The 14,432-nt window shown below is 42.0% G+C and overlaps 1 protein-coding gene across 1 annotated transcript; it reads left to right on the top strand.

The window, feature by feature from the left end:
• The first annotated feature begins 9,671 nt into the window (after positions 1–9,671).
• On the top strand, positions 9,672–10,361 carry LOC103751226 (N-alpha-acetyltransferase 11-like). Its single transcript, XM_008854596.1, has one exon. The coding sequence runs from the start codon at positions 9,687–9,689 to the stop codon at positions 10,359–10,361; it is 675 nt and encodes a 224-aa protein (XP_008852818.1). The 5' UTR covers positions 9,672–9,686.
• The last annotated feature ends 4,071 nt before the right edge of the window (positions 10,362–14,432 follow it).

Genomic DNA, 14,432 nt, shown 5'->3' with positions numbered 1-14,432 from the left:
GTCTTTTTTACCCTAACTGCCTAGCCAGTTCCTACCTCCTATTCTTATCACACCGTCCTCTGAAGAGGTTACCCAAATTGCCAATAGGGTATTGGGACACAGACTGCTCTGGCTTCTTCCATGCTAAACAGGGACTCAGGGTGAGGCAACTGGCGTACCCCTTCAGTGGGTCTATCTAAAAGACTCCCAAATTGCATAAGTCTTATCTCTAAGGGGAGAGATAAGAAAGTCCTTGACTGGTGAGTAGGAGATGTGAAGGAGAAGTAAAGGCAAGAGTAATTAGCATTACAAGTTCTAGACAGGGAACTAAAACAAAGTCAGAACAGGTCCAGCCCTAGGTTTTAAAAAATAAATTTTCTTTATGAGGTTGAAGAGGTTAATTTATTTCTTATTTATACTAAGCCAAGAACTTTCAATCATGAGAAAATGTTGGAGTTCTAAAAATGCTTTTGTTGAATTAATTGGGGGTGATAACATGCTTGTCTTCTTCAACTTGTTGAGACAGTGAGTCAGATAATGCTTTTTGGATACTGAACCAACCCTACATCTCTGGAATAAATTCTACTTTGCTGTATCCAAGTTAGGACATTTTATTACAGGTTTCTATCCATGAGATAGTTCTAAGATGAGAGAAGTTGTTTGTAGCTTTCTTTTTCTGTACTGCTTTTGTCTAGTTTCAGTGTCAGGGTTGTAGAATGAGTTAAGAGATTATTTCTGCTTCACTTTTCTGGAAAAGCATGTGTAGCACAAGTGATGTAATTCTAATGTTTAGCAGATTGTTCCAGTGAAAATCTCTCATTTGGCGATTTCTTGTCTGGGAGCTTCTTAACTACAGATTAAAATTCGAATGACTATAGGTCCACTCAGATATTGCATATCATCTTACCTATGTTCAGGTTGTTTGTGGATTTGAGGAATTTGTTTACTTCATTGAAATCATTGAGCATATGAATTTAAAGCTGTTCATAACATTGTCTTATTTTCCTTTTAATGGCTGCAGGGTCTGGGAGACAGCCTCTGTCTCATTCCTTATAAGGATAATTTGTGTCTTTTCTGTTTTAACCTCGACATTGACTAGAGTGTACCAATTTGATCCATTTGTTTTTCAAGATCCAACTATTTGTTTTGTTAATTTTTTCCATTGTGTTCAAATCATTGGCTTTATCTTTTCTCTTTTTCATTTCCTTCATTATGCTGCCTTGGATTTGTTTTGATCTCCTTTTACCAGAAAGTTCCTTCAGGGAGGAACCTAGATAATTGATTTTAGACCTTATTTTACAATGTAGTAATTTAGCGGTATGAAATTTAACTTGGCATTGTTAGTTGTAGATCCTAGATTTTGCTATGCCATATTTTCTCTGTCTCTGTCTCTCTGTCTCTCTCTCTGTCTCTGTCTCTGTCTCTCTCTCTCTCTCTCTCTCTCTCTCTCTCCTTGCTTTGAGATTTCCTCTTTGACCAAATTGCAAGGGTTTGGAAGTTTTCTTTCTGATACTAATTTATATGTTGGTTCCATTAAGATCACTGGCTATATTCAGTATAGTTCTGATTCTTTTACATTTTGAGGTTTAGCTTATGGTACCAAGATATGGCTTTTCTGGCAAATACTTCCTGGATGCTTGTAAAGAATGTGTATTCTAGTCATGCACAGGTAGTGCTTGCAATTTTGGCACTTGGGATGTTGAGATGGATTACATGTTCAAAGCCAGTATGGACTACATAATGAGACCCTATATGTATTTTTAAGAACATGGATTCTTGGGGATAGAGAGATGCATCAGTGGTTAAGAGCACTTGCTGCTCTTGCAGAGGACCCGAGTTCAGTTTCTAGCATCCATGTAGGTAGGGTGGTTCACAACCACCTATAATCTAGCTCCAGAGATCTAATGCCCTCCTTTTGTCCCTTTGGGGACTGCACACATGTACACATGTACACACACACACACAATTAAAAATAAAATCTTTTTTAAAAGAACGTGGACTCTGCTCCCGTTGGGCGTAGAGTCTTGCAAATATCAGTTATATCCTGTTGTTTGATGCTATCCAGTTCCTGCATATCCTTGATGATTTTCTTTTTAGAAATTCTAGGGATAGGCTGTCAAAGTTTCTAGTTACAACTGTGAGTTATTTCTTCTCTCATCTTTAAAAAATATTTTATTTATTATTTATTATTTTTATTTTATGTGTATGAGTGCATTGCCTGCACATAGTAAGTGTACCGATGTTGTGAAAAGCCCACAGAGGTCAGAAGAGGGCATCTGATTCACCTAGAGCTGGAGTTATGGATGGTTGTTAGTCACCATGTGGGTGCTGGGAATTGAACCCGGGTCCTCTGCAAGAGCAGCCAGTGCTCTTAACCACTGAGCCATCTCTCCAGTCCCACTTCTTTCATCTTAGTGTGTGTTTTGTGTATTTGAAAACTTTGTTATTTGGTGCATAGACATTTAAGACAGCTATGTTTTGTTGGTGGACTGATCATTTATCATTATGTAATATTCTGCTTGATCCATAATTTTCTTTTCTTTGAAATATATTTTACCTGAAATTAATAAAATTGATTCTTTTAAAAATAATATTTGTAGGTATCTTACTCTGTTTTCTGTTGCCATATCAATATCACTGATTGGATAACTATAAAGAATGGAAGTTCATTCAGGTCATGGTCCTGCAGGCTGGGAAGCCCAAAAGCACTGGCACCTCCTCAACATCTGGCAAGCACCTATTATCCATATCACAACATGGTGAAGGGCATCACATGAAACCTAGTCAGTATGGCAGCTCAGGTTTGTTCTCTTCTTATAAAGTCACTGTCCCATCACAGGTCCCCACCCTCATGACCTCATGTAATCCCAATTATCATCCACAGACCCCATCTCTAAACACCATCAATAAAGAGGTTTGGTGGTTAAGTTTCTAATACATGGTATGCTAGTTACTACTCTCACAATGTTAGCTACTACTCTCACAACTGTGACCAAATACTTGACAAGAAGCAGCTTTATTTTCACTTCATTGAGGGGATACAGGTTGTCCAATGGGGAAGGTATGGCAATAGCTAGCTCCATGGTGGTGACAGTGTGTGTGTGTGTGTGTGTGTGTGTGTGTGTGTGTGTATGTGTGTGTGTATCTAGGACACATCATATCTAGCAGAATGGAGAGAGAGAGAGAGAGAGAGAGAGACAGAGACAGAGACAGAGAGAGACAGAGAGAGAGCCTAGGGGTAAGGATGAAAGTGGGCCTGGACTTTAACCCCTAAACCCTTTCCCTAACAACCCATTTCCTCTGGCTAGGTTCCACCTACCAAAGACAGGACCGTTAGGATAGTTGGGACAGTTAGACAGTTAGGACAGTTATGACAGGACAGTTAGGACCGTTAGGACAGTTAGGACAGTTGGGACAGTTAAGACAGTTAGGACAGTTAAGACAGTTATGACAGTTAGGACAGTTAGAACAGTTAGGACCGTTAGGACAGTTAGGACAGTTAAGACAGGGTTAGGGTTAGGGTTAGGGTGGTTAGGGTTAGGGTTAGTGGTTAGGGTTAGGGTTAGGGTGGTTAGGGTTAGGGTTAGGGTTATCCCAGTTCCTGATAGAGTCCCCAAATAGCACTACCAAGTGGGGATCAAATATTTAAACATGGGAGTACATGGGGGAATATTTCACACTCAGATCACAATCTCCTGCCCTGGCCAAAGTAGGCTCATGGCCATCTCATAATGCAAAATGAATTCAGGCAAATTTTAAAAGTTTCCAAAGTCTTACAGTTCCAGCATAGTTTAAAAGTCCAAATTCCAGGGCCTGGGGGTGGGGGGGGGTAACAGCTCAGTGAGTGAAGGTACTGACCACAAAGCATGACGATCTGAGTTTGATCTCTGAGATCTGCATGATAGAAGGAGAGAACTGATTCCTGGAAGTTCTCCTCTGACCTCCACTTGTACACTGTGATATGTGTATGTGTGCACACACAGAAATAAATAAATTCAGTAAGAATATTTTTGGAAAAGTCCAAAGTCTTTTTTGAGACTTAAGGCAAACAGCTGTGAGCACCAGTAAAATAACAATATAAAAATAAAAACCACCAAACCAAATTAATTGCTTACTTCTAATATTCAGTGGTTCCTCCCAAAAGGAGGAACAGGAAGAAAGTAAAGAGAGGAAATATTAGACCAAAGCAAGACCGCAATCCTGCAGGGAAAACCCCACAGCTCTGTGCCCAGCATTTGGGACTCAGGATGACAGCATTTGTGCTCAACATGCTTGGGGAGCCCTGACCCTACAGCTCTGATGCCTGCATCACAAGTTACTTATCTCTGGTATCCTGTAGCTTTGTCTGTAACTGGGTTTAAGCTCTTTTCATCACCAAGCTGCACATTTTTCACATCTGTCTGGTCTTCTTTCTGCTTTTTTCACTGTAAATCTAAGAGTTATGATCAGTAACCATATTACAGCCTGTATTAGTCACTTTCTGTTGCTGTGATAGAAACACTGACCAAAGCAATTTATAGAAGGAAGAGTTTATTTGAACTTAACGTTTCCAGGGGAATTACAGTTTTCCATGGCAGAGAGGCATGGTGTCTGGAGGTGGCTGGAGCAGGAGAAGCAGAAGCTAAGCTCTCACATCATCACGCAGGCACAGGAAGCAAGAGAGCGACTGGAGATCTGGCAAGGCTTAAGAACTCTCTAAGCCCACCCCCAGTGACATGCTTCCTTCAGGATAGCCATGCCTTCTAAAACCTCCCCAAACAGCGCCATCATCTGGGGACAAAATGTCCAAATACTTGGAGACTGTGGGGGACATTTTCATTCAAACCACCACACAGCCTGCCTGTTAGGCTGCCTTAAAACTTCTTCACCCAAACAAATTAGTCCATTACTTTGAATTCAGTCTTGCTCATTAAAATACATTTTATTTATCTATTTACTTTCTCTCTCTCTCTCTCTCTCTCTCTCTCTCTCTCTCTCTCTCTCTCTCTCTCTCTCTCTCCACGCGTGTGGTTGCCTGTGGAGACCAGAAAAGGATGTCAGATCCTCTGGAACTGGAGTTACAGTTTCCAAATGTGGGTGCTGAGATCTGAATTCAGTGTCTCTGGAATAGCAGCAACTGTTCTTAACTGCAGAACCATCCGTCCATCCTTCCCCTGCTCAAGTTTTTAGAATATAGGTAGAAAGTAGCCGGAGTATTTGCCAGAATGTAGCCTGAATGGCTTTTAGCCCAGTTCCTGATAGAGTCTTTGCTCTCCTCTGAAACCTTCTGAACCAAGGCCTCCACAGTCTGAAGTTCTATTGGCATTTTTGTCTTCCAGCCTCCCACTAGAACAACTCATCAAGCTCTGCTTACAGCACTCAAGTGCTTCTCTAGCCCACAACTCTGAACTCTTCCACATTTCTCCTTCGAGCTAATTCCAAAGGCCTATAAACCAGGTGGTCAGGTTTACCACAGCAGCAGCCACACTCCTGTATCAATTTTCTGTATTGGTTATTTTTCTGATTGCTGTGGCCAAATGTCTGACAAAAATCAAATTAAAGGAGGAAGGGTTTGTTTTGAGTCACGATGTAAGGGGCTATGGTCCCTCATGATGGAGAAGGCATGATGGCCAGCAGTCCAGTGGTGGCAGGAGTATGTGTCTGGGATTACTCACATCTTGGTGGACCAGGATGCGGAGAGAGATTAGGCTGGAAGTGAAGCTGGGCTATAATCCCAACACCTCGCCCCAGTGTCCACTTTTTCCAACTAGGTCCCCATGTTCTAAAGAAGCCACAGCCTCTTAAAACAGTGCCACCGGCTGGGGCCCAAGTGTTCAAACACATGAGCCTGTGAGGGACATTTCTTCAGACTGTCATGCAGGGAAGCCAGGAAACAGTCAAATACAGCAACATGATAGAACTATCTCTAATGCTTTACTCTTAAGCTCCCTATGCCAATTCTTTGAAGCAAATTTCTTGTGGATAACATAACATTAGTGACTTTTAATCCATTCTGCTGCTCTCCATAGTTTAATTGGTGAATTTGGGTAATTTACATTTGAAATAATTATATTAGGGCTTAACTGGTATCATTTATTTTATTTTTATTTATTTGTTTTTAATTAATTTATTTTTCTGTGTACGAGTGTTTTGCCTGCATGCAAGTGCATCTGTGTGTGCAATGCTTGCAGAGGTCAGACCAGGGCATCAGATCCCCCTAGAACTACAGTTACAGATGGTTGTGGTTGTTATCTACCATGTGGGTGCTGGGATGGGAACCGAACCTGGGTCCTATGCAAGAGCAGCCAGTTCTCTTAACTGCTGAGCCATCTCTCCAGCCTTTTTTTTTCTTTCTGTTTATTGTCTCTCTTTTCGAATCTCTCTCTTTCCCTCTCTTTGCCTTTCTGTGGATCATCTTCCTAAGGCAAATGAGGAAGACTTACTTCCATTGTGATCTCTTTATTTTCCTCAGTTTCTTTTAAAAAAAAACACACTTTTTAAGATTTATTTATTTTATTTTTTGAGTGTGTTTGTCTGCATGTATGCATGTATGCATATGCACCACATGTGCTAGGAGCTGAACTTGGGTCCTCTGCAAAAGCAGCAAGTGCTCTTAACTGCTGAGCCTTCTCTCCAGCCCACCTCTTAAATTTCTAAATATATTCATTTATAACATTTCCCAGGTGTAGACCGAACACCACATCAGATGGTATCATAACTTATGATAACAAATCATGATTAAGAAAACAGCAAACCATCTTAGTTTACCTTCATCTGGGACTGTCTTTACATTATTCTTTTTTTCTCAAAGATTATTTTTACCAGGTATTACATTCACAGTTGACACACTTTTTTTTCTTTCAAAACTTGAAAAATGTGTACATGTCATCCTGACTCCATGGTTTCTATGGGAACTCTGTTATCACTTGGCTTGGTGTTCCCCTCCAAGTAATGGGTTTCTCTGTAGCTGTTGAATATTGTTTTTTTCTTTAATCTACAAAAGTTTATGATGTATTGGTGTTGGTATGGATTTTCTTTTAAATACTTGCTTTATTTAAAAAAAATTAATTTTAAGCCGGGCATGGTGGCATACACCTTTAATTCCAGCACTCGGGAGGCAGAGACAGGTGGATCTCTGTGAGTTCCAGGCCAGCCCGGTCTACCTAGTGAGTTCCAGGACAGCTAGGGCTACAGGGAGACCCTGTCTCAAAAAGACCAAAAAAATTAATTTTAATTAAAAAATTGTTTTTTGGTTTTTTTGGAGATAGGGTTTCCCTGTATCCCCAGTTGACCTTGCACTCAATATATAGACCAGGTCGACCTTGATCTCAGAGATTTACCTGCCTCTGCCTCCCCAGTGCTGGGACTTAGGTATAATTTAAGTGCTTATTTTTATTTATTTATTTATTTATTTATTTATTTGTTTATTTATTTACTGGTCTTTTTGAGACAGGGTCTCCAGCTGGCCTGGAACTCACTGTGTAGACCAGGCAGGCCTTGAACTCACAGAGATCTGCCTGCCTCTGCCTCCCAAGTGCTAGGACTACAAGCACGTGCCACCATGCCCGGCTTTTATTTTTATGTATATGAGTTTTTGCTTGCATGAATATAAGTGCATCACATGTGTGCAATGCTCACAGAGGCCAAAAGAGTGTTTTATATCCCCTGGAACAGGATTTACAAACTGTTGCTAGCTGCCATGTAGGTGCTGGAAACCAAATCCGGGTCCTCTGGAAGAGTAGCCAGTTCTCTTAATCACCCATCCATGGCCCCAGACCCTAGATTTGTAAATAGTTTATCAAGTTTGGGCTTCTTGAACTATTCTGAGATTCCAGTAATAGAAATGCTAGTTTTTTTGTTTTTGGTTGTCATTGCTGCATCACAGATGCCTAAAGCTCTGCTCATTTTTTCAGTCTATTTTATCTCTGCTGTTCAGGCTGCTTCCGTTTTGTTAATCTGGCTTCATGTTCACTCATTTTTATCTTGTTATTGCCATTCTACTTACTACTGAGTCCAACTGGTAAGTTAAATTTTTTTCAGTGAATTGTTTTTAGTTATACCTTTGACTCTTTTTACAGCTTCTATTTCTTGGTTGTAATATTCTATTTTAAGAATTTGTGGTTGTTCATGCCTTTGATCTGACGATGTATGAGGCAGAGTCAGGCAGATCTCTGTGAGTTTGGGGCCAGTATGGTCTACATAGCAAGTTCCAGGCCAGCTGGGGTTACAGGGAGACCCTACCTGAAAAAAAAATTAAGAGGCAGGAAAATGGCTTAGTAGGAAGTTACAGTAATAGCAGATCAAAGTAGACTCAGAAAACCCTGTTCAGCCATGGCTTGACCAAGCAGTACAACCTGGGAGGAGACTTCTATAACTCCCTACTAATCTTCCCAGAGTCTGCCTCATCTGATAGAGGTGTGCTAGGTCTGTACACACTGCTGATGAGTTGTCCTCCACAGCCCTGCTGCCTCCCCCTGCTCTGTACACTTGTTCAGAGGTAGGAACCTCTGACCTTACAGTGTATGCGTGGTATATGTATGATGTGTGATTGTATGACACACATAGTGTTTGTATCTGTGTCTCTGTGTGTGTGTGTAGTACATGGTGTATGTGTGTGTGTGTGTGTGTGTGTGTGTGTGTGTATCTGTTAGAAATAAAAACTGAGGTCCAAGAACCCCACCAATACTTCACAAAGAACATGCAGACAAAGGAAAGCAACCTAGAAAGGCAGATTTTACTTTTGCAAAAGGCTATGTTGCATGTCAGTCAAATCCAGCAAGCACACAGGACCCAGAGGTTTGGTAGGTTTTTATCCCAATGCAAGAGTACTGTGTCTTTTTTTCTGATCCACTCAAGTCCAACCTCATAGTCCTTCTGGATTGGCTAGCTTAAAAGAATCAGCATAAAGGAGGTAGGTGTATGTTTCAGGGTGGGTTGTGGGGGTGTGGGGTGTCCACTCTCAATGCCATCAGGTTTGAGAATGCATCAGGGCCTTTTCTTTAAAAAAAAGTCTTAGAGGGTATTGTGGGATTAAAAGACTAGAATTCCTTGTCATAGACCAACCTTTTACATGGTTTGAAAGAAAAGACTATTATTTAATGTTTCTTACAAATCCCTCCTCTTATTTTCTTTTTAAAAAAAATGTTTTGGTAGGGTGTGGTGGTGCACGCCTTTAATCCCAGCACTCGGGAGGTAGGGGAAGGTGGATCTCTGTGAGTTCAAGACCAGCCTGGTCTACATAGTGAGTTCCAGGCCAGCTGGGGCTACAGGGAGACACTGTCTTAAAAAAGCCAAAAAAAAAAAAAATATATATATATATATATTTTGAATAAGATCGAGAGGGCCAGGCCACCTACTCACTGCGCGTGTGCAAGCAGAGGGGTGCATGCGCAGTGACGCTGGCAGCTTCAGCGTGCTGGTCGCAGATTCCACAGCACAGGAGTCCAGGAGGCGTGGCTGGCAGGTAGACCAGGATGTTCTCTCGGAGGAGGACCGCGTGGTCATTCATTTAGGACATGACTGGGACCCTACCTGCATGAAGATGGACGAGGTTCTGTATAGCATCGCCGAAAAGAAATGGAAGATAGTGGGAGATCGTCCTTATTTTGTTTATGCCCTATTTGGATATCCCAGCTGTTTCAAAGCTGTTGGTGTTGCTTGTACTTAATGGCATCCTCTCTGGTTCAACGCAGTCCGAAACCCTGTCAGGGTTTCTACCTGCCACCAAAATGAACATCGGCTGTGCTTGGCCAGATGACCTGATGAACATGCAACATTGCAACCTCCTTCACCTTCCTGAGAATTACCAGATGAAATACTACTTCTACCATGGCCTGTCCTGGCCCCAGCTCTCCTGCATTGCTGAGGATGAAGATGGGAAGATTGTGGGCTATGTACTGGCCAAAACGGAGGAGGAGCCTGATGATGTCCTCCATGGACATATCACCTCACTAGCTGTGAAACGTCACACCAGGGGGCGTCTTGGCCTGCCTCAGAAGCTAATGGATCAGGCCCCACAGGCCATGATGGAGAACTTTAGTGCTAAGTATGTGTCTTTGCACATCAGGAAGTGTAACTGGGCATCCTTGCACCTTTATTCTAACACCTTCAACTTCTGGGTTAATGAGGTAGAGCCCAAGTACTATGCAGATGGGGAGGATGCTTATGCTATTAAGCAATATCTCTTCCAGATTGCAGATGAGCTGAGACAGCAGATGGTGCTGAAGAAGAGTAGATATGTGGTTCTGGGCTCCAGGGAGAACCAGGAGACTCAGGGCAGCACACTTCCTGGTTCTGAAGAGGCCTGTGAACAGGAGAACCTGGCTGGAGATGACAGTGTCAGTGACAACAAAGACAGCACTGATGTCCAGGACTGCTCACAGGACTTGGATTCTGCCGTCTAGATCCTGCTTGAGCACCACAGCTTGCATTTCAGCCACATTTGTCTTCTTAACTGCTCTGCAGTATCTGCTTTGGGGTCATCTCAGAGTGACCTGAATGACTTGCCATTTTCAACTCTCAACAGCCACCTTTCATGTACCCTGCTGTGATCATGAAGGCATACCCGGACATGGAACCTACTGTGCAAGGGCCAAGGAAGCCTGAGGACTGCCGTGACAGAATCTGCCTTGGCTCACACTACTGTGCTGCCATTGTTTTGTTAGCAGTTGTCCAGCGTTGGGTTGTGGTTACTCCACAGGCTCCCTCTTACAATGCTAAACGGGAAGCAGGGATGACTTTGGAAGCTCCCCAGCTTTCAGCGTTGTCATTATTTATCTGGGTTTCATTCTTAGAATAGTGTCCAAGCTAAGCATCAAGTTAGTCCTCATTCCCCCTCCTTTTCTGGTGGATGTTACCTACTCTTGCTTTCTCTGGAAACTGCGTATGTTCTGTCCTCCCCTTTGAGGAAGAATTTTTCCCTTTCCCGGTGGGAGAAGGTAATAAATAGTGGACTTGCACACAAGCAGAAGTTGAAGATTTTAAGAAAAGGACAAGCAGCAACTAAGTTGAAGTCTCTAACCTGAAAAAAATAAAAGTATAAAAAAGAAAAAAAATATTATTTTTATTTTATGTGTATGAGAGTGTTGCCTGCGTGTATGTGAGTCATGCAATGCTGCAGAGGTCAGAAGAGGGCTTCGGATTCCCCTGGAACTTGAGTTAAGAATGGTTCGTAGCTGCCATGTGGGTGCTGGGAATCGAACTTGGGTCCTCTGCAAAAGCAGTCAGTGCTCTTAACCACTGAGTCATCTCTCCAGCCCCCCTCCTCTTATTTTCTTAAACACTCTTCAAACTCAGTAAGAAGGCATTGGCTGTTTTTCTGTTATATCTTTGGAGAAAGAAACTGCTATAGGGAGGGGGCATTTGTTTGGTAATACCTGACTCAATAAAGCTCTGAGTTGGGCCCCTAACACGCGGTATAATACAGGATTAGGACACCCATCATGATTACCAAGGAGGTTAGCATAGAGCCCATAAGACCACTCCATTTTCCAAACTATTCTTCCAGAAGGTCAGGGGGTTCCCAAATTTTCAGTTCTTTAGAAAGGGCCTTAAGGCCTTGGAGAACTCTAGTAATAGCTCCTTTTGGAGCTGTGATATTAAGGATGATCCTAAAACCTTAATCCCCTTTTTTTCAGGCAAAATCATGTCTAATCCTAACCTATTCTCACAAACCATTTTGCTGGCAGAGCTGAATGGGGTCATAAGGTATAGCAGTCAAGGTACTTCTCCAGTAAGTCGATCTAAAAGGCTCCAAAAGTGCATCAGTAGTGTTATTTGTATAACTTTCAGATGAAGGCAGGAAAGGATATCATTGACTGGTGTCTGGAAAGAGATGTGAGGGAGGAAAGGAAAGAGTTATTAGCATTAAAAGTTTTAGCAAACTTGGAGAATTTCTTGATAGACTCAGAAGAGCGTCCATCCACTAGGCTCCTCATTTTTCTTTTGGCTTACAAGGTTGGACTCAAGAGTGATGAACTTAGGATCTGTTTTCAGGCACTTTGGTAACTGTTGGAGTGGCTAGAATCAGGGTGAGTTCCCTCTCAATTGGTTTCTAGAGAAGGAAAGAGGAGAAATTTAACTATCATTTAGGTAAAAACAATAGTGGGCCTGTCTCTCTTGGCTGCAGGTAGGTACCACAGTGTTGAGACTGCAGGATAAAGGTCTGAAGCCTTATATCAGGGCAGCATTTTTTTCTTACCAAGAAGAAAGTCATTAGTGAGAAGTAATTTTCTGAATAACACCTCATATGGCCTTGAACCTAATGTCTGGGGAATACAATTCCTTTCACTCTAAGGAACTATACAAACAAGTTTAATCTTTGGCTATAACTTCCTGTTGGTTATTTAAAACCATGCAGTTGGTCAAAATTAACTTGGAAAAAATCCTCAGGTCATTTGAGGATCTGGTCCTTAGGGTCACCTGGGCCTGGGAGGAGCCTCTGGCTCCTTTGGTCTTCCTTTTACCAGTGGTTCAATCTATGTGAGGATAAGTCAAAGGCCTTGACCTTGGCTCTGCTTCAAAGAATTGAGGAAACTTTTTCCTCTGTGTTGACCCCGCTCTTTGTAGACTGGACACTGGTTTGAGTCCATCTAGTGCGCTTGCCATGGTTCCCTGAACAAGACAGGTGACTCATCACAGTTATGAGACATTTCAAGAGATGCCCCATAGTCCCCTGGGACCTAGCTGACCTTAGAGAACAAGGGCAAAAGTGTCCCTTTAAGTTCCTCTGACCACATTAGTATACACCTCCAAGTATGGTTATTAAATACCCAAGAAGTTTAGCTGTACCAGTCTGGTGCTTTTCATTACTGTGTCATATGTTGATAAAATTTGAGCAAATAAAAACTAAATGTTCTTAATTAGACATATATTTTGTTCCTTAAGCCAGCCCTTGTAACTGTTAACAAAAGTAGATCAATAGCGCCATCAATAGAGCTTTGACTGAACTTTTACCTTAGAAATTTTAAGATAATCTATGCATCATCTCTAAGTCATCTTGCACATACCTTCACAAACTTACTCAAACCTTCATAGCTTGCATAAACTTTCTCATTTTCTATTCTGGAAACATCCAGCCATCTTAAGCTTCGTACATGAATCTTTCTTTACTAAATATCTCCATTTCCATATCCTTATAATACCTTCTTTCACATTCTCATTTCCTTTCTTTACACCATGAAACATAATAACATTAACAAATTTACAGTCTGGTGCGAGAATTTACTTCTCCAGATGATATATCCCCTTTTTAAAAAATGTATAATTAAAAAAAATTATTTATTTAATAACCACATACTTAGAAGAAGCATTTCATTACAACTGCATTGACATATTCAATAACAATTTCCAGAGCTAAGATGCATCTCTTTCAAAATTGGATGTAAATTTTCAGGTTTACAGTTGAATTATTACAGTTATACAGTGTTGTACGCAGTGTAAACCCATAACTTTTTTTTGAGGTATTTACTTTTTTTTCTTGATTTCTTTTTTTTTAATTAGAAGAAGCATTTCATTACAACAGCATTAACCTATTCAATAACATTTTTCTGAGCTAGGGTACATCTCTTTCAAAATTGGCTCTAAATTTTTAGGTTCACAGTTGAATTATTACAGTTATACAATATTGTACTCCATATACACCCTATGAGACATAAAATTAAATGGGGTTTTAAACTTTAAAAAAGATCACCATTTCATTATTAAAATACACATCTAATTATTAAGGAGCAAATTTTTATGCTTTAAGGTTTTAACATATTCAGTAACACACTCCAGAGCAAGAGTACATCTCTTTCACAAGTGGCTTCAAGAATCTAGGTTCACAGTTGAATTAATACAGTTATACAATATTGAACTCAGTATAAGCCCTGTAAGACATAAAATTGAATGTGTTTTTAACCTTTTAAAAAGATCTCCATTTAGCTCCTGGCCTGCTACCCTATCCTCAGGCCTCTCGGGGTGGGTCCATCGCGGAGCCCTAGCGCATTGACTCCCCCTGCCTCATTCGCCCTTCCATCTCCGCTGCTGTTCTCTGCTCCTGGTTTGGGCCCTGTGCCATTCCTGGTCTTGGGTCCCCAGACACCTGGGGAACTGGTGCTGCTTCCTGATCCTTTTCGCCCAGGCAAGCTTGGTGCCTTCCTTGGGCCCCAGGAGCACTGCTTCCGCGGGACCTGGCCCCGCCCTCACCTCTCCCTGCTTCCGGACCTGCACCACTGGCTAACTCTCCTGGCCGGCTCTCCCGCCCTCAGGCCTCTCTTGGGGTAAGTCTACCCTGCAGCCCTCTGCGCCTTGACTCTGCCAGCCGCTCTCACCCTTCCATCTCCCCCACTGTTCTCTACTCCTAGCTTGGGCCCTGTGCCATTCCTAGTCTTGGGGCCCCAGACACCTGGGGAGCCAGTGCTGATTCCTGACCCTGTTCACCCCCACCAGCCTGGTGCCTTCCTTGGGCCCCAGGAGTACTGCCTCTGGACCCG

The sequence above is a fragment of the Nannospalax galili genome, unplaced genomic scaffold (genome assembly GCF_000622305.1).
Source record: "Nannospalax galili isolate Female #2095 unplaced genomic scaffold, S.galili_v1.0 scaffold367, whole genome shotgun sequence".
Lineage (NCBI taxonomy): Eukaryota > Metazoa > Chordata > Mammalia > Rodentia > Spalacidae > Nannospalax > Nannospalax galili.
Note: the sequence above shows the minus strand (reverse complement) of the source record. Positions and strands in the feature narration are given on the sequence as shown.